A 25608-nucleotide genomic window follows, 5' to 3' on the forward strand; every position below is an offset into this window, starting at 1 on the left:
CACACGCACACACACACACACACACACACACACACACACACGAAAAGCCAAAAGGGCTCAAGCCAAGCAAGTTACAAGGCCCTGAGCTCAAATTCCATGCACTACCCCCATTGGATTTACAGGGGCTCATTGACCAAAATCTAACACCAGATTCTGGGCCTGGGATAGCCCCCCTACACACACATGCTGGTCCTGGGAAGCCCACTACAGGCCAGACTGAGAGGTGTCAGTCCCTCCTATATGTTCTTACCCCTGGGGAGGGGGGGGGGGCATGTGCCGATGGCCGGGGAGGGGGGGGGAGGAAGGAGGCCTGACCACTCTCAGGGTCTTCCTGTGCCCAGCGAGCATCAAGCAGCCCGCGTGACCTCCCTCCTAAGAACCGCATGCACCAAAGCTGGGAGGGACCCCAACTCTGCAGGTCACAAAGCAGCAACGTTGCTGCTTCTCCTGCAAGGACTTCAACAATGCAGCCACAAGCTGGAACAGAGGCCGGCACTGACACCTGGTGGCGGCGATAGAGAACTGCAGGGGGGCTGTGGCTGGAGGCGGGAAAGCCCCAGGTCTTTACAGCTCATGGAAATGAAGAAAGTTTGGTGTTTTCTTGAGCCACGTGCAGAAGGTCCATGTTGAGATAGTTTCATTGGAAGCCAGGCGCCGGGGTTCTCACGTCTGTAATCCTAGAGCGACTCGGGAAACTTGAGATGTGAGGAGCCCGGTTCAAAGCTAACCCAGGAAGAAAAGTCAGTGAGTGAGATATCATTATTATTATTTCCAATTACCTGGGGAGCGGGGGGGGGGGGGGGGGGGGGGGGGAATTCATGGGGCTGGGAAGTGGCTCAGCGGTAGAGTGCTTGCCTCGTATGCACGAAGTCCTGGGTTCGATTCCTCAATACCACATACACAGAAAAAGCTGGAAGTGGCGCTGTGGCTCAAGTGGTAGAGCGCTGGTCTTGAGCAAAAAGCTCAGGGACAGCACCCAGGCCCTGGGTTCAAGCCCCAGGACTGACTTAAGTGGTAGAATGGCAGCCTTGAGTGGAAAAAAAAAAGCCAAGCAAGATCATGAGGCTCTCTCTCTCTCTCTCTCTCTCTCTCACACACACACACACACACACACACACACACAGATAAACAAAACACACTGATTTCTCAAATAGTGGAACCTGGACTCAAGAACTAGTCAAAGACTGAAAATTTCTCTCAGGGATCAGATGCCAAGCAGCCAAGAACTTTGCCTGGAAATGTAGTAATTAAGGTGGTGTTTCCCCCCTCCCCCCATACACACACACACACACACACACACACACACACACACACACAAATGTTTTTAACTCTGTGGATCAAACTTCAGCGTTTGTTTCCTATATGCTATTATGGTGTTCATTTTTAATTGTATACCAACTGGATGTCCATCTACATTTTCAGAAGCCATCAGGAAAGAAGCAATTACAGATTTGCTTAAGTCGGGAGAAAAATTCAACATTTCCGAAGCCAAATAAGAACTGGAGACCTTGCTCAATGGTAGAGCACCTGCCTGAGAATCAAAGCCTTGACTGAGTTCAGTGCCCAGCACTCACTCACACACACACACACACACACACACACACACACACACGATGTCATAAGAGAATCAATTAATAAAGTTTAAAATATATAACCTGATTTATCAGCTTCGATCACAATTAACTTTTTCATGCACTGAAACTGACTTTCCCTTCCACACCCTTCTAGAAAGATGGATGGAATGTGAACTATTTTAATGACACCCTATAATCTCCGGACTGTATTTTTCCACAGAACCCATGTAGAATAAGTGTTTTGCACACCGTCCAGACTAGGCAATAGTTGTAGAATGTTTTGAGAGAAATCCAGAATCTTCCCCTAAATCAGTTATGTAGTTTTCCCAATTCCTGCCAGCAGCTGGGGGAAGGGGGAAGGGTTCCTGAGAAACACCCCCAGAAAGTCAGTCTAGCCCCAGAACAGACCGGAAACAGAAAAAGAAAAATAAGACTTTTTTTTTAATCCTTAAGAACCAGGAATGGAGGGGAAAACTGGGAGAGGAGGAGGCGAGGGGTGACATTGTCCAAAAAGAACTGTACTCGTTACCTGATTTGTGTAACAGCAACCCCTCTGCAGATCACCTGTATAATAACAATTTTTTTTAATGTAAAGCTAGGTGCTGGTGGCTCCCGCCTGTCATCCCAGCTACTCAGGAGGCTGAGATCTGAGGATCACTGTTCAAAGCCAGCCCAGGCAGGAAAGTCCCTGAGACTCTTATCTCCAATTAACCACCAAAAAAAAACAGAAGTGGTGCTGTGGCTCAAGTGGTAGAGCGCTCGCCTTGAGCTGAAGAGCTGAGGGACAGCGCCCAGGCCCAGAGTTCAAGAGCCAGGGCCAGCAAAAAAAAAAGAAAGGGAGGGAGGAGGGAGGGAGGAAGAAAAGATGAAGGAAGGAAAGGAGGAGGGAGGGAGGGAGAGAGGAAGAAAGGAAGGGAGGGAGGGAGGGAAGAAGGAAGAAGGAAGGGAGGAGGGGAGAGAGGGAGGGAGGGAAGGACATAGGGAAGGCCAAAGGGAGGGAGGGAGGGAGGGAGGGAGGAAACAGGAACTGTGACCCAGAGGGAAGATGTAACAGTGTAGACTGAGGCAGGGAAAACAGCCAGGAGGTGGCTCCACTACTCATGCAGCTAGCTGTGTCAGGGACTGAGCTGCAGGCGTTGGCACCAGGGTCCAGACTTTTGAGACCTTTCCCTAGGCCAGAAGCGGGGAGCGTGTCCAGCGCTCGGCCACAAGGTGGCGCCAGACGCCCATGGACGTAAAATGCACCTTCCTTCTAGGTGGGCTCCCATTCCCTCAGGCCAGATTCTCACACACACACACACACACACACACACACACACACACACTCACACACACACGCCACCACCCCCCCACACCTGTCATCGCTCTGATCAAAGGATAAATAGGAAGCGTGGAAAACAGGGAGGGAACCAGACTTGGAATTCTCCTCCTCCAGGTCTTCCCAGTGCTGGGATTACAGGCGTGTACTACCACACCCAGGGAAAACAGGGCCCAGACGCTCCCAGAGAGCTTTAGCCGAGCTGTGTGTGTGAGAGAGAAGAGCTTGGCTACAGAAGGCCTGGTTAGGACAGAAGCTAGGTGAGTGTGCCCGGCAGCGCCTCGGCGGCTCTGCCGGCGGGCACGGGTGTGTGTTCTGACTGCTAACCTGATCCCGTGTCCTGGCGATTTTTCTGTGAGCCTCGCCCAGCCCGGCCTCCATTCTGAGGCCTCAGCTTGTCAGCCTCCCTCGGGCCGCTAGGATTATGTGCGGATGACCGGATTCTCGGGCGAACACCGCCCACCTCTGTCCAGTTACAGGCTTTCTGGCCTGGCTTGGTGGTGGATGATGTGGAATGACCCAGATTAAAGCTTTGCTTTCTGGCCCAGGCCAGCCTCGGATGGCAATCCTCCAACCTCTGCCTCCCTCAACCGCCAGACCATGGGGCACTTGGCTGCCAGAGACCACAGCCCGCCCAGGCCAGCCCTGGGCCCTTGAGTTCCCACGGGGCTGTGTGCAGAGAACTGAGACCGCCCCCCTCTCCCACTTTACCCTCATGCTACCCCGGGGGGACCCCAATTCCCTTCACCCCAGAGGGTCTTTGAGGCTGATGATGGAAGGAAAATCTTCTAAGGCCCACTTTAGTCAGGAACCCAAAAGATGACTCGGGGCGGGGGGGGGGGGGGGGGGACACTTTATTTGTCAGTTGTGGGGTCTTGAACTCAGAACCTGGGTCGTGTCTCTTGAGCTCTTTGTGCTCAAGGGAGAGCGCGCTACCTCTTAGAGCCACGGCGCCCCTTCCGGGGGTCTGGTGGTCCGTCGGAGATTAAGAGTCTCTCAGGCTTTTTCCTGCCTGGGGATTGGCTCTGAACCGCCATGCTCCCATCTCAGCCTCCTGCTGTCCAGAAGACTCGAACCCAACACAGTGTACATTACCATCCATTTCCCTGCTGGATGCAGACAGACAGACAGACAGATGGACAGACAGATTGGGGGGTGGGGGGGAACCTAACACATAGGTCCTTCACAAATAAGTAAAGAGGATGGGAGGGAGACCCCATCTCTCTGTCCCACATCACTGGGGGGTGGGGGGGGCTCAGCGCTTCGTCTCCCACAGCGGCCGCAAGACATGAAGCCCGGAGGCCTGCCCCTCTGTCTCTGGTCCTTTCTCTAAAGAGGAGGCCGGAACACAGGCCTCCCCCTGCAGGCCTCCCCCTGCAGGCCTCCCCCTCCAGGTCTCCCCCTCCAGGCCTCCCCCTGCAGGGCCCTGCAGTCACTTCCTCAAGGCCCTTCCCCCACATCTGCTAGCTCCGCGAGCCGAAGTCCTCTTCGGGGGGCAGCACGGTCGGTCATGACGCACACGTCCACCTTCTCCTCCCTCCGGCAGGGCGCGAGCTTCTGCGACGGGTTGGTGATTTTCTGAAAATCAAGTTTTAGAGGAAACCATCAGCTGTCCGGAGCGAACATAAAGACGAGCCCAACGAGCGACTGGGTTCCAGAACTTTCGAGAGGCAACAACAACAAATTCCAAAGACAACCCAGTTCCTGGATCAACGATTTCCAGCGTCATCTAGAATCATCTGCCCAGCGGTTCCTGAAGGGCCCTGGAGGCCAGTGTTCTTTCTCTAAGAACACACCACGGAAGTTTCCTCCAGTCCCCACCCCCCAAAAAAAAGCAGATAAGGGAAACAGAAGATAAAATAATAGATCCGTGTCCAACCACATCCATCAGTTATATGAAATGTTAGTGGACGAAACACACCCATTAAAAGGGTAAAGATGCAGGGCGCCAGTGGCTCACGCCTGCCATCCTACATACTCAGGAGGCTGAGATCTGAGGATCATGGTTCAAAGCCAGCCCGGGCAGGAAAGGCCATGAGACTCTGATCTCCAATGAACCACCAGAAAACAGGAAGTGGTGCTGTGCCTCAAGTGGTAGAGCACTCGCCTGGAGCTGAAGAGCTGAGGGACAGCGCCCAGGCCCAGAGTTCAAGCCCCACGACCGACAAAACAAAAAAAAAGAAAAAGAAAAGGCAAAAATGATCAGAAAGAATTCACAGTTGTAAATTCAGAAAAGAACAAAAAGCTGACGGGAGATGTGGTTTAAGGGGTCTAGCGTTTGCCTGCCAATCTTTCTCCAATATAAACCGAAAGTAGAGGAGGAAGAGGAGGTAGAGGAGGAGGGAAAACAGAAGGGGGGGAGAGTAGTTGTAGTTGCTGCTATGGTTTGAATGTGTCCCCTAAAAAGTTTGTGGTGGAATCTGGACCCCCAGAGCAGCAGTGAGGCCAGGAAGGGCCGGCCCATTGAATGGCTCCATGCTGGTTATGCAAGGCTCCCGAGGTCATGTGATCCTAGACTCCAAAACTGCTTATCCAGGGAACTTCTCTTCTTTATAAAGTACCCCGCCTGTGGTATTCTTTTAGTAGCAAGCGCAAAGGACCCAGACAGCCATGGAGTCCTATCCAGATTCCTCTCCCCACTGGGCAAACTCCTATCCACCCGTGCAAAAGGCTGCTGGCGGCCTTCCCAGCTTCTCAGGAGGCTGAGATCTGAGGATTGCAGCCCAGGTAGGAAAACCGCTGACTTTCCTTCTCTTCAATGAAGCACCAGAACACTGGAAGTGGCGCTGTGGCTCACAGGGATAGGAGAGCCAGCCTTGAGTGCCAAACGCTCAGGCACAGCGATCGGGCCCCGAGTTCAAGTCCCACAACCATCACCAACAAAAGCGCAAAGCACAGCCATGCCCAACGAAGGAGGCCCCAGCGACACGCAGACAGTGTCGGGCTGAGAAGAGACAGAGCGCAGGCGGTTACCAGAGTGTCCGGGAGGACGGCCATGGGGCAGCAGGAGTAGCGGAGCAGCTGACCCGTCTTCCAGATGGAGACTGGCAGGGCCACCAGGAACAGCATGAAGGCGACAAAGGCGAACAGGGCCAGGCCGAGGGGCAGAGCCTCTCCTGGGGAAACGGGACAGTTAAGAGCGAGTTAGAAAAGCAGTGCTGAAGAAGGAGCCTCTAGTCCTGGGCTTCCTCTGTGCAATCTGCCTCCTGAGCCATCAGGGGTGGGCCCGTGAGTCCTTGCCATCGTTCTAGCTTCTATGCAAAGGCTTCCAGAAGTTTCCAGAAAGTTCCTCCCCCCCCCCCCCCCCCCCGTGCTTGGCATAGCTGCAGGAGGAAGGCAGGGTGCCAGGTGGAGAGGGAAGCAGAACAGCACAGAACAGGGTTGGGCGGCGACGGGAAACAAAGTATTGCGCACTTGGCTACTGGTGCGGATTCCTATTATGGAAGATTTCCTGCTGCGCATGAGCAGGTGAAGAAAGATCTGTGCTGTCCTCTCCGACTCTGACTGTGGGTGTGGGGTCACCTCTCCAAGGGGGCTGGGTGTGTGCCACAGTACATGTGGGGACCCCCTTTTATGCTCAGAATGGCTAGGCACTGATCGCAGGTCACCCATGGAGTGAGAGCCCTTAGAAAAATAAGCCAAGGCCGAGCTGGCGCCGGCGCTCCCGCCTGGCATCCTAGCTACTCTGGAGGCTGAGATGTGAGGACCGTGATTCGAAGCCAGCCCCGAGGCAGGAAAGTCTGTGAGACTCTTATCCCCACGGAAACAGCAAAAATGGAGCTGTGGTTCAAGGGGTAGCGCCCTAGCCTTGAACAATCGAGTTCAGGGATGGCATCCAGGCCCCGAGTTCAAGGCACTGGGGGCTTTGGCTTGGTTTGGTTTCTTTCTTTCTTTCTTTCTTCCTTTTTCTTTTGGTCGGTCATGGGGCCTGAACTCTGGGCCTGGGCGCTGTCCCTCAGCTCTTCAGCTCAAGGCTAGCGCTCTACCACTTGAGCCACAGCGCCACTTCTGGCTTTTTCTACTTAGGTGGTGCTGAGGAATCGAACCCAGGGCCTCGTGCATGCAAGGCAAGCGCTCTACCACTGAGCCACCTGCCCAGACTTTGGTTTTGTTTCTTTTGTGAAGAGTTTTTAAACACTGTAGGATGTTTAGACCATTAAAGAAAAAAAAATAAATAGAGCCGGGCATCGGTGGCTCACGCCTGTCATCCTAGCTACTCAGGAGGCTGAGATCTGAGGATTGTGTTTTGAAGCCAGCCTGGGCTAGGAAAGTCCCTGAGACTCTGATCCAATGAACCACCAAAAAACCGGAAGTGGCGCTGTGGCTCAAGTGGTCGAGCGCTCGCCTTGAGCTGAAGAGCTGAGGGACAGCGCCCAGGCCCAGAGTTCAGGACCCACAACCGACCAAAATATATACATATAAATGAAGGAGAAGACCCAGAACTCTCGGCAGGCATCAGAGCAGGCCTCAGCGGGCCGCCCGCTGGACAGGGGGTGCCCGGGCTAGACAGATCACCTCACCTTGCACCTCCACGCACTGTGCCTGGCTGAAGGCACTGCGTCTCGCGATGGCTCGGACCAGCGCGCGGGCCTTCACGCAGTACATGGCGCCCGGCTCCATGGCCCCCAGGTAGACAGGGAAGCCCACGGTCCTCACCACCTTGGCATGTTCCTTTGGGAAGGAAGAGAGACAGGGCCTCTGGAGGGGGGCAGGAAGGGAAGGGGCGAGGAGCCCCAGGGAGACGTAGTACAGATAGCAACTTGCATTCTGACACAGCCGTGCACGTGAGCAACCCATGCCTTTGCGTTCACTGAGCATCTACTACACACCGGACACTGGGACAAAACGGACAGAGACCCTATTGTCTGTCGAGTGTCAAATAAATATGTACCGAGAGGGAGAAAAAGGCAGGGGCTGGGAAGGTGGCTCTGTGGTAGAGTGCTCACCTCACATGCATGAAGCCCTGGGTTCCATTCCTCACTATCACAGACACAGAAAAAGCCAGAAGTAGCCCTGTGACTCAAGGGGTAAAGTGCTAGCCTTGAGCCAAAGCTCAGTGACAGTGTCCTGAGTTCAAACCCCAGGATTGGCAAAAAAAAAAAAAAAAAGTGTTTGGGCCGGGTGTGGTAGTGCATGCCTACAATCCCAGCTACTTGAGAGGAAAAGTGCCCGAACTGGCCTGTGAAATAAACCAAAGCAAAAAGGGCTGGGAGGCCTGGCTCAAAGGGTAGCGTGCCAGTTTGAGAAGTATACAAGGCCCTGAGTTCAAAGCTGAGTACCACCAAGAATGGAAAAGAAAAAACACAAGTGGAGGGAGGTAACGTCGGGGCAGAGACCTGAAGGTGAGGGATCTAGCTGTGCCTGGGCTGCGCGTGGCCAGCGGGTTGGCACAAGAGTTCACTGGAGCCAGAAGGCTCACCTGTCCACCCAGCCACCCGTCTGTCCATCCGCCATCTGCCCACCTTCCTCCTCCGCCCGCCCTGAGCCTGCACAGGCTTGTCTGGGCCCAGTCCCTGTGACTCAGGGTACGAATTCTGACGCTGGTGTGGCCTGCTCCACTTTTTCCAAGGAACCCCCTCCAAAAACAAAGTGTGCAGGGGGTACAGCAGTGGCCCGGGCGCCCGCCTGAGAGGATCCCCGGGAGGCCAGCTGGCTTCTGCAACCCCCAGACTTGGACTAATGTAATGCACGACAATGACGGTTCTTGGCTGAGGACTTGGGTCTTGAGAAACTGAGCCCCTCCAGGGGAAGGGGCAAGGGGCTGGGCTGAGATGCTAGGGAGACACAGTCCTAGGCACAAGGGGGCTGGAGTGACCGGGGTCTGCTACACCCTGGCTACGAGGTGGGGGTGGTGGGCCCTCCCCTCCCACGGGCGTGTTCCTCCGGCTGGCTGTAATTAGCTGGGCTTGGTCGTCAGCAGCCTGACTCCTGGCTCCCTTGCTCCATCGCTTCTACACTCAGCCAAGACCCACACCCCGGATCACGTGCTCTGCACACCATCCCGCCCCGTTCTGTTGCCCCAAACCGGCTGAGACCAGTTGATGTACTTCAGCTAGACCAGGTCTGGAAAGACTCCCAAGCTAGGCGGCTCACGCCTGTCATCCCAGCTTCTCGGGAGGCTGAGGCCTGAGGATGGTGGTTCAAAGCCAGCCCAGGAAGAAAAAAAAAAAGTCCCATGAGACTCTCTTCTCTCCAGTGAGCCAGCAAAAAGCCAGAAGTGGAGCTGTGGTTCAAGTGGCAGGGCACCAATGATTGGTGGGGGGGGGGGGGGTGGAGTTTAAGGGAGAGCTTGAGGCCCCGAGTTCAAATTCGAGTACCAGTCCACTAGCACGTGTGCGCACGCGCACACACACACACACACACACACCCCTCTCTCTCAGCCAAGGCTTAGGTTGGACACACAGACAGTGTTGAAAAGGCCAGTGGTCTCCTTCTCACACATGTCAGCCAAGACTGTCCATCTCAGATGACTAGCGCTTCCTGGTCGGGCCTGACCCCAAGGCCCACGTTAGAAACCTTACCTTGGCCCCAGGCGCCTTCCTCCAAAAGGTCACGAAGAACTCGAACTGGGGCCCCAGGTCCTCCAGCTCAATCACCAGGTGGAAGCCATCCTTCCTGACGGCCATCCTGGGCGGGAGGAGGAGGGCTGTGGAGCAGAGCAAAGGGAGGATCACAGGAGCCCAGGGACACAAGGGACCTGGTCACCTGTGCAAATGTAGCAGCGGCCGTGGGCAAAAAAATAAAAGGGGGGGGGGGCTGGGAAGGTGGCTCAGTGGTAGAGCGCTTGCCTTGCATGCATGAGGCCCTGGGTTCGATTCCTCAGCACCACAGAAGCAGAAAAAGCCGGAAGTGGCGCTGTGGCTCAAGTGGTAGAGCGCTAGCCTTGAGCTGAAGAGCTGAGGGACAGCGCCCAGGCCCAGCGTTCAGGCCCCACGACTGGACCAAAAAAAAAAAAAAAAGGCCCAGGAGCCCGGGCCTGAATGCAGCAGGTGCTCACAAAGGCATTTTTTGCTTTTTCTGTCAGTCCTGGGGCTTGAACTCAGGGCCTGGGCGCTGTCCCTCAGCTCTTCAGCTCAAGGCGAGCGCTCTACCGCTTGAGCCACAGCGCCATTTCCTGTTTTCTGGTGGTTCATGGGAAATAAGAGTCTCACAGACTTTCCTGTCTGGGCTGGCTTTGAACCGCGATCCTCAGATCTCAGCCTCCTGAGTAGCTAGGATGACAGGCGGGAGCCTCCAGCGCCCGGCATAAAAGCATTCATTTTAACCATTTTCTCTTCACGTAGACGTTATCTCTTTCCCTTTATTATTTTGGGGGAGGGGAGATACTCAATTTTGAGCCATCCCTCTATCCCACATCCCCACTTTGGTTGTTGTTGTTCTGGTTATTTTTGAGATAGCATCTCACTTTTTGCCCACCTGACCCACGATCCTCCTTGTTTTACACTTCCTGGGATGACAGACATGCACCACGATACCCAGCTTGGTCTGTTGAGATGGTGTCTTCTGAGCTTTTCTGCCCAGGGTTTGGCTTGGAACCTCGGTCCTCTCTATTTCAGCCTTCCACATTGCTGGGTGAAAGGCGCACACCACCGTGGCCAGCTACGGGCTGAGATAGGGTCTTGAAAAGTTCTTGCCTTAACTGGTCTCAAACCCTGATCTTCCCAAGTGGCTAGGATTACAGGCATGAACCACGGGCACCTGGCTCAGGTGCTATTTGTTCTCTTTCTGGGAGAGGCTAACACCAGGATTTGAACTCGGGAATGTCCTATTGCTCAGTTTACCACCTATTGTTCTATACCACCTGAGTTTCCAGCCTAGCTTTTTTTATGCTGCTTTCTTTGGACACGGAGCCCTAGGGCCTCTTTCTGCTCCGGTTGGCTTCTAACCTCGATTCTCCACATTTCAGCCTTCCGAGTAAGATGAGATTGCAGGCGTGAGCCACGGTGTGTGGTCAACTGTTATTTCCTGACGCTGGGCAAACACCAGCCCGAGCTCTCTCTTGAGCGCTTCTGGGCTGGTCTTTGCCAGTGGGGTTGTGCACAGCATCCCGGATTAACAGCTCTGCATGGGGTTCAGTGGGGAGATTTCAGAGAGCAAAACATGTTCCTCCCACCTGACACACCAGGAACAGCGTATGCCAGGGTAGGAGACGGGAAGACAAGGGAGGTCAGGCTGCTCCTCTGAACCACTTCCGGCGGGAGAAGAGACTCTGATCCCTCCACTTGAAGTCCCACATGATAAGCACTGGGATCTCAGACCTCCCTCTTCAGGATATGAGACTTAAGGGGAAAGGATCTGAAAGGTCCGGGCATGGTGCTGCACACCTGTAATCCCAGCCCTGCTGCAAATGGAGGTGAGAGAATTGTTCTCAGTGGCCAACCCTGGGCAAAAAAAAAAAAAAAAAAAGCTCAAGAGACCTAAGCCTGCCAGGTGCTGGTGGCTCACGCCTGTCATCCTAGCTACTCAGGAGGCTGAGACCTGAGGATCATGGTTCCAAGCCAGCCCAGGCAGACATACCCAATTCAAGATAGAGATTGCCCAGACTAGGGCTTGAACTCAGGGCTGACTCCACTGCACAAGCTTCCCAGGGGAGCTTCAGACACATGCGCAGACTGACACTTACTGACCACCCCCCCACCCCCAGCAGCCAGAGCCAGGCCTGTTTCTGCGTACTCTGGTCCCTAAGCACAAGCATGGGCAGGCCAGACCCCCGCAGGCCCAGTCCTTAGCTCCCCCTGACCTGGCTTTCCCTCCCGCAGAGGTGCCAGCCCTCTAGGGGGTGGGGGAGGAGCTTGGCTGGAACCCCAAGCTGGCCGGTGCCACCGGGATGCCCGGATGCTGTCTGGCAGAGCTGTGGTGCTCTTGGCCGGCTCGGAGGCCTGGGGTGGAGGCCTGGCAGAAAATCCTGAACTCTTCACTGACATTCCTATTGCCATCCATTCCATTCCACTCTTTCTATTCCTGCTCACCTCTTGCCTCCTGTCTTCTGGCTCTCAGCTCTGGGCATTCCTGGGACAATAATAATGATAATAAAATAATAATAGTAATGGCAGGCCTGGCACCGGTGACTCACGCCTGTCATCCTGGTTAGCTCAGGAGGCTGAGATGTGAGGATCATAGGTCAAAGCCAACCCCAGGCGGGAAAGTCCATGAGACTCTTCTCTCTGAGAAACCACCAAGAAAACTAGAAGTGGTGCTGTGACTCAAAGTGGTAGAGCACTCGCCCTGAGCTGAAGAGCTCAGGGACAGCGCCCAAGCCCTGAGTCCAAGCCCTAGGACCAACAACAAAAATCCTGTGTGATCAGTGACTGCCGCTGCTCTAGGACAATGCAGACAATGCAACGGACATACCGGGACCCACCACCAGGGGCGTCAGTGCCACCATGGAGGGATCTCCATGTCAAAGCACCAGAGACAGTCTCCCACTCAAGTCTTGAGACTGTGAGGCCAGATCTCACCTTTCCCAATGCCACCACCCCAAAGTGGACCCCAAGCTCTTCTCCATCTGCCCCTCTACATCTCAGATCCGAATCTATCTCAGCCTATGGAATGCAAACTGTTTTCACACACATGAAGCTGCTCAGGGGCAGTAAGCCTGAGGTGGATAAAGCACCAGGACCGGGCGTTGATGCTCACACCTGTAATCCAGGCTACTCAGGAGGCTGAGATGTGAGTTCAAAGCCAACCTTGGGAGGGGGGTCGGTGGTCGGGGAGAGAGGCACAGACAAACCCGGGAGACTCTCCTCTCCGATTAATTAGCAAAAAAGGGTAAAGATGGAGCGGGCGTGGTTCAAATGGTAGAGCACCAGTCTGAAGCGAAGAAGCTAAGTGAAAGCGTGAGGTCTGCGAGGATCATTGGAATGCCCAAGCCTGGGCAGGAATGACTCCTAAAAGAGATGGAACAGGAAGAGAAGAAGAAACGTGGCACCTTACTTGAGTTCCGATTAAACGGTGGCTTCAGGGCGCTCCAAGCTGACGCCCGTGGGCCCGAGGTGGCCCTGACGCGGAGCCGGTACGGGACCGTGGCTGTGATGTCATCGGTGACGTCGCACTCGGGGCCTTGGGTCGGGGAGCACCAGCTGCTGGGTATCCACACGTGGCTCATGTACAGGCTCTCGTACTCCCTGGGCCCGGGGAGAGAAAGGTACAGTGTGACATCATCGCTCAGGGTCAAACCGTTCCTGAGAGAAGGGGCTGGGAAGGGGGCTCAGTGGTAGAGCGCTCGAGCGCTCGCCTAGCATGCATGAGGCCCTGGGTTCCATTCCTCAGCACCAGAGACACAGAAAAAAAACAAAACAAAACTGCAAGTGGTGCTGTGGCTTAAGTGGCAGAGTGGTAGGTAGCCTTGAGCGAAAGAAATTCAGGGACAGTGCCCAGGTTCTGAGTTCAAGTCCCAGCACTGGAGAAAAATAAGCCTTCACTAGGCACCGGTGGGTCACGCCTATACTTCTAGCCACTGGAGAAACAGAGATCTGAGGATTGCAGTTCAAAGCCAACACCCGGGTGGCAAAGTTCCTGAGACTCTTTTATCTCCAGTGAAGTGGCAAAAGCCAGAAGTGGAGCTGTGGTTCCAGTGGTAGAGCACCCAGCTGTGAGCCAAAAAAGCTAAAGGCATAAGGGAGGTTCTGAGTTCAAGTCCCATTTACTGACAAAAGACGTGTCCATTTCTGGTCAGAGTGAAACTCATTTAAGACGTGACTCACTACTAGTGGACTATCACACCCACGGGACAATTTCCCTGGCTTGTTCAGTTCTCTCCTAGGGCCCACGCACACACAAGCTCATAAATATGAGCTCTGAGCCAGGCGCCAGTGGCTCACATCTGTCATGCTAGCTACTCAGAAGTCTGAGATCTGAGGATCGAGGTTCAAAGCCAGCCCAGGCAGGAAAGCCCATGAGACTCTGATCTCCAAGAAACCACTCAGAAAACCACAAGTGGTGCTGTGGATCAAGTGGTAGACAGCTTGCCTTGAACTGAAGAGCTAAGGGACAGCGCCCAGGCCCTGAGTTCAAGCCCCACCACCAACAAAAAAAAGAAAAAAAACTCACCCCTGGTACTCAACCCAGTAGTGGACTGTTTCTCCAGGCAGGATCACTGGGCTCCACACCAAGAGATGCTTCATGTTGGCTGAGTGGACAGAGAGGTTCTGCGGGGCGGGCACCACAGCCCCAGGATCTGGGATGAAGGCAGACAGAGAGGCTGATGGGTAGTGTCACGGTGGTAGAAGGCCACGGGTTTCCCATGCGTGTCTCATGGAGGCCTCATGGGATCACTAACCAGAAACAACTCTTAGTTTCATTATCCTTTGTGCTCCTCCAAATTGTCACCCTTGTGGTTGCATTTCTGCCTTTGGGATAAAATGGAATATTAGTAATCATAACAGCTAACCTTCCATTTTCTTTCGGGGAGGGGAGGAAGAGAGTGGCCCTAAGATTTTGCTTTTGCTGTTTTTGCTGTTGGTGGTCGTGGGGCTTGAACTCTGGGCCTGGGTGCTGTCCCTCAGCTCTTCAAGTGGCTCTGCCACTTGAGCCACAGCACCACGTCCAGTTTTCTGGTGGTTCATTGGTGATAAAAGTCTCACAGATATTCCTGCCGGAGCTGGCTTTGAACCTCGATCCTCAGATCTCAGTCTCCTGAGTGGTTAGGATGACAGGCGTGAGCCACCGATGCCCAGCTTTAGTTCTATTTTTTAAATTAGTGGATGGTGTTCCATACTGATTTCCAGAAGGGTGGCAGGTAATTTGCATTCCCAGTAATAGCCTTTCTTTCCACTGTTCCCCGGTCTCCACATCCCTGCTCGGCAGCGCTGTCACCAGTCACTCGTGTGACCCACGATCTTCACAATCTTGTGTGGTTGTTGTTTTCTCGGTGCTGAGCTTTGAATCCCGGGCCTGGCCCATTCTGGCCCAGCACTCTACCCCACTCGGCTATTTCCCCAGGTTCAAGTTCATAAATGAGATAGAAGAAAACCCATTCTTGCTGAGGCAAGGCTGTGATCTGGGCTTGTCCCTGTCAGGTGATGAGTGGTGTTAACCGTTCTTTTTGTGCACTTGTGTGTCTTCTTTTGGACCAACGTCTATTTGGGACTATCATGCCATTTCTAAATCACATTCTTCGATCACTTTTGCTCTTCAGATCCTTCATCATCTAGGTACTCATCCTGAGGTCTGTTACTGGCAATGCCTGTGTCAGACTGACCTGAATCCAGGCTTTGCTTTAGCTGTGATGGTCTACGCCATCTTGCATAAGGCCGCGCCTCCTACCCCCCCCTTCATGCCAGGCCCATGCAAGCAAGGCTCCTGCTGGTGCACACATGGTTCGTTCAATTCAGCCCTTCCCTCCCCGCGCCAGTCTCCAGGTTGGTGCCTGGTGTTTATCGCCAAGCTCTGCGGGTACCAGGGAATGGGGCGGGGTTTGCTTCTGAGGGGATGCCTCGTCTTGTTCCCTCGCCTCTCGCCTAGGAAAGGATTCTCTGGTGATGTACCTTCATGTCACCGAAGCATCTGTGGTCTGCCCAACAAGGAAAGGCCTGGTGTGTATGTGGGGGCACTGGGAGGCCTCTTGATCTCACCAGCTCTAACATGGAAGTCATCAAAGAGACAGGAAAGAAAGAAGCTGGGGGAGGAGCTAGAGGGGAGAGGGGGAGGGAGAGGGAGAAGGAGGCAAAGCCCTCTCTCACACTCTTCCCCCTCGTAGTGTAGAAAAATAAATAAATGCTCTATTTGGGGAATAAAAAGCTTTATAGCTGGGCATCAGTGGCTCACGCCAGTCATCCTAGCTACTCAAGAGGCTGAGATCTGAGGATCAGGGTTCAGAGCCAGCCGGGCAGGAAAGTCCGTGAGACTCTTATCTCCAATAAACCACTCAAGTGGTAGATCGCTAGCCTTGAGCTGAAATGCTGAGGGACAGTGCCCAGGCCCAGAGTTCTATTGACTCAGAAAAAGCATTGACAAAAAAATAATCTAACACTATCAAAGTGAGGCAAACTTCTCTCCAAGTTAAAAACAATCTTAACAAAAGCTACCTACAAAACCTACAGATATGTCAAGTGACAGTGGCTCACACCTGTCATCCTAGCTACTCAGGAGGCTGAGATCTGAGGTTCGCAAGTTCAGAGCCAGCCAGGGCAGGAAAATCCACTTATTCCAATTAATTGCCAGAAAATCAAAAGTGGCGCTGTGGTTCAAAATGGAAGAGTGTTTGCCTTGAGCAAAAGAGCTCAGGGACAGTGCCGAGGCCCTGACTTCAAGCCCCATGACTGACCACGAGAAAAGAAAAGCTCCAGATAAATTTTACTTAATGGAGAGACTAAATGTTTTCTTCTGGATCAGGAACAAGCAAAGACACCCACTCACATTGCTCTTATTCAACAGAACACTGGAAATTCTAGCCATTGTTACAGGGCAAATAAGGGAAGTAAAAAGAATACATATTAGAAAGGAAGTAGGAAAGCTCCCCAATTAGCAGGCTTTGTGGAAAAGCCCCTGGAATCCGGAACAAAAACAATTTCCCAAATTAATACGCACGTTCACAGGATATATCATAAACACACAAGTTAATTATATTTCTAAAGACCACTTATGAACACTTGTACACATAAGATGACATTAAAATTACAATTATAAAAAAGAAAGAAAAAGAAACACATGGGTATAAATCTAACAAAATATACCCAGAATTTACATATGTAAAACTTTAGCCGGGTACCAGTGGTTCATCCTAGCTACTCAAGAGGCTGAGATCTGAGGATCACGGTTCAAAGCCAGCCCGGGCAGGAATGTCCGTGAGACTGTTATCTCCAATTAATCACCAGAAAACTGGAAGTGGCGCTGTGGCTCAAGTGGTAAAGCGCTAGCTTTGAATGAAAAAGCTCAGAGATAGTGCCCAGGCCCTGAGTTCAAGTCCCAGGACTGACAAAAACAAAACAAAACAAAAAACCCTCAACAGCAGAAAATCCAACAATCGAAGTAGAAAACAGTCCAAACACAAAGAGACATTTCACTGCAGGGGATATTGAGATACAAATAAGCACATAACAAGGTATTTAATCTCGCTTAAAAAAAGGGGGGGGGCTGGGAAGGTGGCTCAGTGGTAGAGCGCTTGCCTTGCATGCCTGAGGCCCTGGGTTCGATTCCTCAGCACCACATAAGCAAAAAGAAAAAAGCCGGAAGTGGCGCTGTGGCTCAAGTGGTAGAGCGCTAGCCTTGAGCTGAAGAGCTGAGGGACAGCGCCCAGGCCCAGAGTTCAAGCCCCACGACAGGACCAAAAAAAAAAGGTTGGGGAGGGTAAATGCAAATTAACACCACCAGGAGAAATTAACACCACCAGGAGAGTGCGTGTGACACAGTTATCAGGATGGCAACATTTATAAAAAAATAACAAGATTCAAATTTGGGCAAAGCAAGCGAGAACGTGAATCTATCACACGCTGCAGGTGGGAATGTAAAATGGTACATTCTCTCTGGAAAATGGTTTGGCAGTCTTCTTGTAAAATGACACCGGCAATTACCATCGGACCCAACAACCATACTCTTTGAAGCATTTACCCTAGAGAAATGAAAAACTTTGATCACCTATAACGGGTTCATGAATGCACATAGTCAAACCACACTTGGACCGGCTGTCTTCCAGCAAATCGGTAAGCCTTGGCCACTGACAATGACAAGACACACGCTCGAAGAGGAATAGCTCTGCAACACATTTCACTGTCCCGGTAAAAATGCAAAGCAGATTAGGTGCATTTTAAAACTACATCAGCCTTTCAGGGATTGCAGAAGAGCATTGCGATTTCCAATATTTTCTCGACTCAGCCTCTGTAGGTAGCAGCCATCCAGGAAGTGTGAGAAGCAAGATGTTGCCATTGGTCCAGAAGTCTTGGTTTTCATGTTGCCAATTTTTCCTGTACTGTCTTGTTGTTCCACACCCCCCCCCCAAAGAACCAGCCCACAGCTCCCCACTTCATTGTTTTATCTAGTCAGTCTCTTCACATTGATTTGAAGTCTGTTTTGTTTCTCATGACCTTGATCGCTTTTAGTGTCTCCTCCAACTTTCACCCGTGCATTTTTGCATCTACGGATGGATTTTTTTTTCTTTTGCAATCATTATTGCAATACTGATTTTTGAAATGTTAGTTGGAATTTTGTTAGGAAATGTTACCACTTCTCCATCATTTATTTTTCTATTCAGTTATTTTGGACTCAGATATGGATTTTATTCTATGGTTAAAAATGCAACACTGCTATTTTGCTATTTTAAGTTGTTCCTGCTATGGCTGTTTGGGAACATTTTCGGGTTGATTAGTGGGTCCAGTTAATTCATTCCCATCTTTTTCTGTGTTACTAATCGATCTGTGTGTGTGTGTGTGTGTGTTTTGTTTTTGCAGTACTGAAGCTTGAACTCAGGTCCTACACTTACTAGACAAACACTCTCCTATTTCAGCCACATTTACAGCTTATTTTGCTTTAGATACTGTCTTGAGTTTTTGCCCAGGTTTACTCTAGACAGGGTTCCTCCTATTTATACTTCCCAAAGAGATGGGGATTGTACACATGAACCACCACACCCAGCTTCTGGGTTAAGATGGCTCCCCTCACTCAGGCTGGCCTTCAATCTTTTTTATTTTTTTGTCGGTCGTGGGGCTTGAACTCTGGGCCTGGGCACTGTCCTTGTGCTCTTCAGCTCAAGGAGAGCGCTCTATCACTTGAGCCACAGCACCACTTCCAGTTTTCTAGCAGTTTATTGGAGATAAGAGTCTCACGAACTTTACTGCCCGAGCTGGCTTTGAACCACGATCCTCAGATCTCAGTCTCCTGAGTAGCTGGGATTACAGGCGTGAGCCACCGGCGCCCAGCTGGCCTTCAATCTTGAGCTGGCTAATCGGTGTGCCTCCCCAGTGACCGGAACTGCAGTGTGAGCCACTGTGGCTTGGCCTAACTTGTTTGTAGAGGTACAGAAAATATTGTAAAGACAACAGCAAGTTATTTGGGGCTGGCTTTCACTCAGCTTCTACCGATGCTAGCAGCTTATATAACCAGTTAGTCAAAAATAAGGAACCAACATTCCCCTATCAGCTATTATAGTCCTCCTATGTTATTTTAACTAAACTCCAGACTTGATTTGCTCTTTATAATTCCCCCCACTCCCATCTTTCTCCATTCCAGGATTCAATCCAGGGCATTATCTCACTCACAATCAGGCCCCGGCCTTTTTGAAGCATTTTGTTACTTCACACATACACACATTAAAAAAAAAAAAAGAAAAAAGAAACCAACCTGCTCCTGTCTCATCTTGCATCTCTCCCGCCCAACCCTATAATCAATCACTTCTCCCCGGAGCCCCACCCAGAGAGTTTTAAAAAGTCTCAACTGCCCAGACAGCTTGGGAGAGGAACACAGAATTTTTCCAGCTGTGAAATCCTGACAGTTATACCTTCAAAAGCTCCCCCCAAGCGATTCCAGTCTTCATTCAGGGCTGGGAACAAGAAATGTGGATCTTACTAAAGAAGAGGAGGAATGTGCCAAAATCCTCAAATGCTAGGGACATCAGTGTACTGTGCAGCACCCCAATGCTCCCTGAAATCAGACAACTGTTCTGTTCATCTCTAATCAGCGCTCTGCCTGGAACCTGGCTGGGAAAAGGTGCTCAGAAATGCTAAGCGAATGAAAACGGAACAAGCAAACCAAGTCTTAAAGGCCCCAACTACCCGATGCATTCCAAGTCGTACTTACCCGTGAGCGAGCATGGAATCAAAGTGCAGAAAACCCACGTGAAGAGACTTGTCCAGGTTCCTTCCAGAACCATCTCGAAGGCCTGTGTCTGGCAGACTTAAGTTTGTCTGGAAAGGTCATTTCCTTCCGGAATGGAGCACTGTGTCCATCTCAGCCATCTTGCCTTCAGACAGCAGAGGCAGAAGCTGAAGTCTCAGTAGTATGAAGCCTGAATTGTTCTGGAAAGAGGAGCGGGCCCAAACAGCTCAGAAGGGGCGGTCTCTGTAGCACCTTCCCTTCTGTCCAAATCCAGAGATCGCATCAAGGGGAGTGGCTTAGGACATTTCCAGAAAGAAGGTGACTGGGGAGCTTGATGATCTGCCTGGAGAACAGAAGTGGGCCATGAGCATCCCCCCCCCATCCCTTCCACCCCACCCCTCCCCCACCCCCTGCCAGGGGACCTGGATGTTTCTGGAAGTCAGTGAACAGGCAAGATTTTTCTTAACTTTCTTCAAATAGTTGTCCTCTTCCAAATCTCAGCCCTTTCTGCTAATACACACCCACTTCAGAAAACGTTGAGAACATTAATACCTTTTTAAAAGTCAAAACTATACAGCTGTATACTTATATGCATATTTTAAAAAATGAAAATCTAGGAAATTGAGGGAAAAAACCATCAAGAGTAGTTACCTCCGGTTACCTCCAAACAGAATGTGGGAAAGACAGTGGTTAAAAAAAAAAAAAATTGGAACAAGCCTCTTTGCTGAGTATTTTATACTGATTACCGAAACATGTGATTTAAAAAATCAAAACCGGTCCTGAAACTTGGAAGGAGATCCAGCCTTTTCAACACCCATTCATCTAATAGAACACAGGTTTTAGAGAACGTATTTGCAGAGGAGCCTTGGGGAGGTGCTTAATTACGCATTCCGAGAGCAATGAAGATCAAAGGAAGAGTGTGAAGTTCAAAGATGACGTACTTCCGGCCGTTCAACAAGTGTCTGGCTGCCAGGAGGCACTGAACTCTTGTCCATGTTCATGGATAGAAATGAGCAAGGTCAGAAGCGACAGGAGGTGGGAGTGTAGCTCGCGCACACTGAATAGATGGGAGGGCCTGGGAAGAGCCGCCCAACGTGACTTTCTGGTTCTGGTTTGGATCACTAGAGGATGGCAGCGCCTCAGCTCCAAGTATGGAGAGAAGCAGGGTCCGAGGTGGGGTCGGGAGAGGCAGGGTGCAGAAAAGGCTGCACCTGCTCAGTTGGATGCTTCTTGAACTTGAGATGCACAGGAAGTCACCAAGTGTGTTAGGAACCTGTCTTGGGAGGATGGGTGTCCAGGGCAGCATGCTGATGGTAATGAGGATAAAGGGGGGGGAGAGGGACTGTCACCCTGCCACCCAAGACCTACATTTGCAGACCAAGCAAGAAAACAAAATTGGAAAATGATTACCAAGGGGGGTACGGAAGTGTAATCTTCGAGAAATGCCTCCGGATTTTAGCAAGCAGTCATTTGCAATCTAAGAGAGAGGGGTTTCCGTGGGGGCCTTGGATCAGAACCTGGATCATGGTGGGCTGAAGGAAGAAGGAAGGCCCCTTTGATGCAAAGAGGAAGAAAACAACTCCACGAGCCTCACTGTTTCCATTCCTAATAGGCGCAACGAGGCCTCACACCATAGTTAAGGGAGTTAAAAGAATGAAGACAAGGCACAGTGCCAGAAAGGCAGTCTATTACCACTAGGCCTCTGCAGTCTGACCTGTCTTCTGAGCTGGCCTAGGGATCCACAAAGGAAGGTTCCAGTTGGAGCGATCTCCTTCATGGTGGTTGTGGATGGTCTCAGCTGCACCTTGCTAGTTCTTTCTTTAGCTAATTCATTAAAATTACTTGTCTATCACAGTTACACCCAAGCCAATGAGCTGTTGGATGAAACAGTACACTTACAACAGGGCAAACACTGGCTCCCCCTTTTCCAAGGATATCTGTAGTTTCTCCAGTATCTTACAATATAAATATCCCAGGCCAACTTTACTTCTTTAAAGCCAGTAAATATCTTAAGAGGCATTTATTTAGGGTTGTTTTTTTTTAAGTATGTACTTACATTTGTTTCCCAGTTTCAAAGTCATCCATGAGATACAAATCGGAGGAAATTGTGTTCTGTGCCTTGTTACTCGTAACTGCCATTCAGTTTTGCCACTTTATTTCACAATAGTGAGATCATTTTTTCCCCCTGCTCCAAGCTTGTTATTCTAATGGAAACATCTGAAAATCAGTAATCAGCAGTGATTACTGAGCACGTGTCCTCCTCCTGCTGGAGTTCAGTTGTTAGCACTGCAAAAATAAGACCTGGAATTAACTATTAGTGTGTAGGTCAGGCCAATTTTGATATATTTGATATAATCAGAGTGTTCTAGCCAGCAAATATTCTTAAAAATAAACAGTTCAGTGGTTGGGTGCCAGTGGCTCATGCCTGCCATCCTAGCTATTTAGGAGGCTGAGATCTGAGGATCATGGTTCAAAGCCAGCCTGGGCAGGAAAGTCTGTGAGACTCTTATCTCCAATTAACTACCAAAGAAAACCAAAAGTGGAGCTATGGCTCAAATTGGTAGAGCACTAGCCTTGAGCAAGAGCTCAGGGACAGCAGCCAGGCCCTGAGGTTAAGCAGCGCAACAGACAGGGGAAAAAATTTTTTTTAAACTTCAGTGAATATGGTGAATAAAAACTTACACTTCGCTATAGCAATTGAAAACTCCACCAAGCAGTTTAGGCTCTGCTCAGAAAACAAGTGTTCACTTGTTTATAACTGTATATTCTTTCAGATCAAAAGAGCACTTCATTACTAAATTAGAAATACACATTTTCTCAATCGTTTGGTTTAGGTAATCATGTAGCAGCAAGAATTTAGGGTGTGGAGCGTGCATATTTTGCTTGTCAATTGTGTTCAAAATAAAAAAGAGTTGAGTAACATCTTGCTACCGCCAACAGAACCAGCTTGCCAGCTCCCTCCAAATTTGCAACAGCACCAAATAATGCATTTCCTCAGAACTGACAATGTGGCATTGAAAAAATAAAAACCATCCTACACAACAGACTGTTTTACAAAGAGAAAAAAGTGAGCAGTTAAGGAGACACTTGAAAAACAGCTTTATTACTCACCTTCTGGCGAAGTATTGAAAACGAAGAGGTTAAAAGTTTAATGCTAAACTCTTTATCATTTGGACATTGAAGTATTTCTGAAAAACTGCCAGATTCCAAGACAAAATTTTCATGTAAGAGGAAATACAGGAGAGAACCATAACTACGCATGGAGGCAAGACACTGAAGGGGATAAGGTTTAGGAGACTTTATTTTATTTCCATTTTTTCCCCAGTGGGCCCTCATTGTAAACACAGGTTCTGGCGGATTGTTAACTCAGGGCAAACCAAATGCTGCGGTCGGCTTCGTACTTTTTAAAAGGAAACGGTACTTTGAACTTTAGACGAAGACTCCCATTCTTTGATACAGTCCCTTCTTCCACATGTACAGGTTGAACAATGGTACGTTCCTGCCTAAGACAGGTGGCTGGCTTACCTCCAATCCAGGCACTCAAGAGATGAAGGTGAAATTCCACACTTCTTTGACAAGGAGGAAAGAAAAAAAGGAAGAGTTGAATCTGCCACGGGGGAAAAGATTAACGTGGTAACCTTTGCAACTTCTGAATTACCCAACAGCATTACAGCTGGAAAGCATTTTCGTGCCACGTACCTATACAGATGACTTATTCTCACAAGCTAAGCTGCTCATCTCCTAGGCCTTTTTGTTCTTCAGATACTGGCAGTGTGCTCAGCCTTCTTGCAACATTCAATGATGGATCTGTGGGAGCCTTCAGTCATGCTAGGTGCACATGCTAACATGAATGATGATATGCATGTAAAAGTACTGTGCTCAACTTATAATACTCAGGGAATGTCACAGAAAAAAAAAGAAGATAAAAGTACATAGCACTTTCGTGCCCATAATAAATACCTTTAATAAACCAAAAAAAAAAAAAAAACAACCTCAAATATAGTAAGAACTAAAAGGTTTTTAGAAAAAAAATTAATAAAAATGAAAAAAAATGCCTTCATGTGTTAATAGTATTTACTGATATTATTTTTGTAGGAAAAACCAGGGCTGCCACTCCGTGGCAAATTAGTTTTCAAATGTGTGTGTGTGTGTTCCAGTCCTGGGGCTTGAAGTCAAAGCCTAGCACTGTTCCTAGGCTTTTATGCTCAAGGATAGCACGCTACCACTAGAGCCACCGTTCTACGTCTTGCTTTTTAGTGGTTAACTAGAGGTAAGTGTCATGGAGTTCCCTGCCCAAACTGGCTTAGACCCACAATCCTCAGATCTCAGCCTCTTGAGTTGCTAGGATTAGGGGCCGGAACCACCAGTGATGGCCAATCAATCCTAAATACATGTGATCATCATCGAACTGTCATTCAGAAATGCACTTCCTGGTTTTAATTTCTCAGTCTTCACTCTTTTTAATGTTTGCTAAAAACACTGTAATTTTCCTGCCTCCTCAGCTTTCTATCTTGTCTCACTTCACCCTAAAACAACTTTGGAATGTAACAGTAGGAGGAAAGTGACATTAGAGCTATCATTTTCACTTTTAAAAGCTAGATAACTCAGACTGCTTTATTCATTCCAAAACTAGATGGGAAAAATCACTCAGCATTCTTAAGAATTTAGTGATTTTTTTTTTTTTTTGTTTCAAAAGTTATAAATTCAAATTGTACATTTTCTTTTTTTTTTTGTCGGCCGTGGGGCTTGAACTCAGGTCTTGGGTGCTGTCCCTCAGCTCTTCAGCTCAAGGCGAGTACTCTACTGCTTGAGCCACAGCGCCACTTCTGGTTTTCTAGTCCTTTATTGGAGATAAGTCTCATAGACTTTCCTGCGTGGGCTGGGTTTGAACTGTGATCCTCAGATCTCAGCCTCTTGAATAGCTAGGATTACAGGCGTGAGCCATCGGCACCGGCTAAATTGTACATTTTCTACCTTATGTCACACCCGTTTTGTGGTACACTGAAGACAATGAATAATTTTTAATAATGGCACATACAACATACCCGGTATTTACATTTGTGATAAATGCAGTATTTTCTAATTTTTCCATTTATTATTGCTATTTAGTCACAAAAAAGATTAACACTCTTCAAGAAATTTATTTTAGCATATGCCATATATAATTTTATATGAAGAGAGTCCGTGACAAAACTAACAAGGTATCTTCACAAGGAAATAAAGGAAAGGCAATTAAAGAACTTCCTTATAAAGATTTCTAAGCTGCATCATTTGATTTTTTTTTCAAAATACAAAACCTTAATATTAGAAGCAAAGACAAAAATTGCAAGAAGAAAACAGTAAAATACAAGACCTAAGATAAGGACTTGTCCTATGCAAATGCATTGCAAATGTAGTATGTGTGTATGGGTTGGGTTATAATAAAAATACTTATATATTATAGTCAATTCTCATACAGAGTTAGAAACAGTAATATCCAATCAAGCAGACTGGATCACTATTTTCCTCATCTTCAATTGTACGACGAGAATTAAAGCTGTACAGCAGTCACTTCTGATTAGCAGTATCATGATAAATGCTTGACAAGATATAATTTTTCCCCTTGTTCACTTGTAAAAATTGGCGCCTTTTTGTAATGTTCTACAAGTTCTTCCATCGTGCTGAATTTTCGCTGCCCAATGCAGTAGACAGTCTCTTTGAGCTGGACTTTAAAATGCTTGTTTTTCCCTTGTGCTTTTAGTGATACTGAGAAATCATTTGGCTAAAAGAGAAAATTAAAAAAACAAGTAAGAGTAAACATTTGGAAGCTTGTATGGTTTTGTTGTTTGTTTAAGCTGGCCCTGGCGCGTGATCTCAGGGCCTGGGCGCTGTCCCTGAGCTTCCTTGGCTCAAGGGTAGCCCTCCTGCCCTTGAGGCATAACTTCACTTCCAGCTTTTTTTTTCAGTGGTTAACTGGAGACAAGAGTCTCT

The 25608-nt window shown here is 49.6% G+C and overlaps 2 protein-coding genes across 3 annotated transcripts in view; both read right to left on the reverse strand.

Annotated features, from left to right (window-relative positions):
* Positions 1 to 4332: 4332 nt before the first annotated feature.
* Il20rb (interleukin 20 receptor subunit beta) lies at positions 4333 to 19802 on the reverse strand. The gene is made up of 7 exons (XM_042670359.1): positions 19621 to 19802; positions 13942 to 14068; positions 12826 to 13016; positions 9414 to 9538; positions 7413 to 7563; positions 5866 to 6008; positions 4333 to 4470 (listed from the first exon to the last, which is right to left on the reverse strand). The coding sequence occupies exons 1-7, from the start codon at positions 19691 to 19693 to the stop codon at positions 4333 to 4335; spliced, it is 948 nt and encodes a 315-aa protein (XP_042526293.1). The 5' UTR covers positions 19694 to 19802.
* Positions 19803 to 24759: 4957 nt separating this feature from the next.
* The window catches only part of Nck1 (NCK adaptor protein 1), a 36227-nt gene continuing 35378 nt past the window's right edge, over positions 24760 to 25608 (reverse strand). For both annotated transcript variants that reach the window (XM_042670362.1, XM_042670363.1), the window contains one exon: positions 24760 to 25399. In XM_042670362.1, coding sequence (XP_042526296.1) covers positions 25205 to 25399 — 195 coding nt within the window. In that variant the 3' untranslated portion in view covers positions 24760 to 25204. The remainder of the gene's footprint in view (positions 25400 to 25608) is intronic.

Source organism: Dipodomys spectabilis, unplaced genomic scaffold (genome assembly GCF_019054845.1).
Source record: "Dipodomys spectabilis isolate Male_0828 unplaced genomic scaffold, ASM1905484v1 ptg000542l, whole genome shotgun sequence".
Lineage (NCBI taxonomy): Eukaryota > Metazoa > Chordata > Mammalia > Rodentia > Heteromyidae > Dipodomys > Dipodomys spectabilis.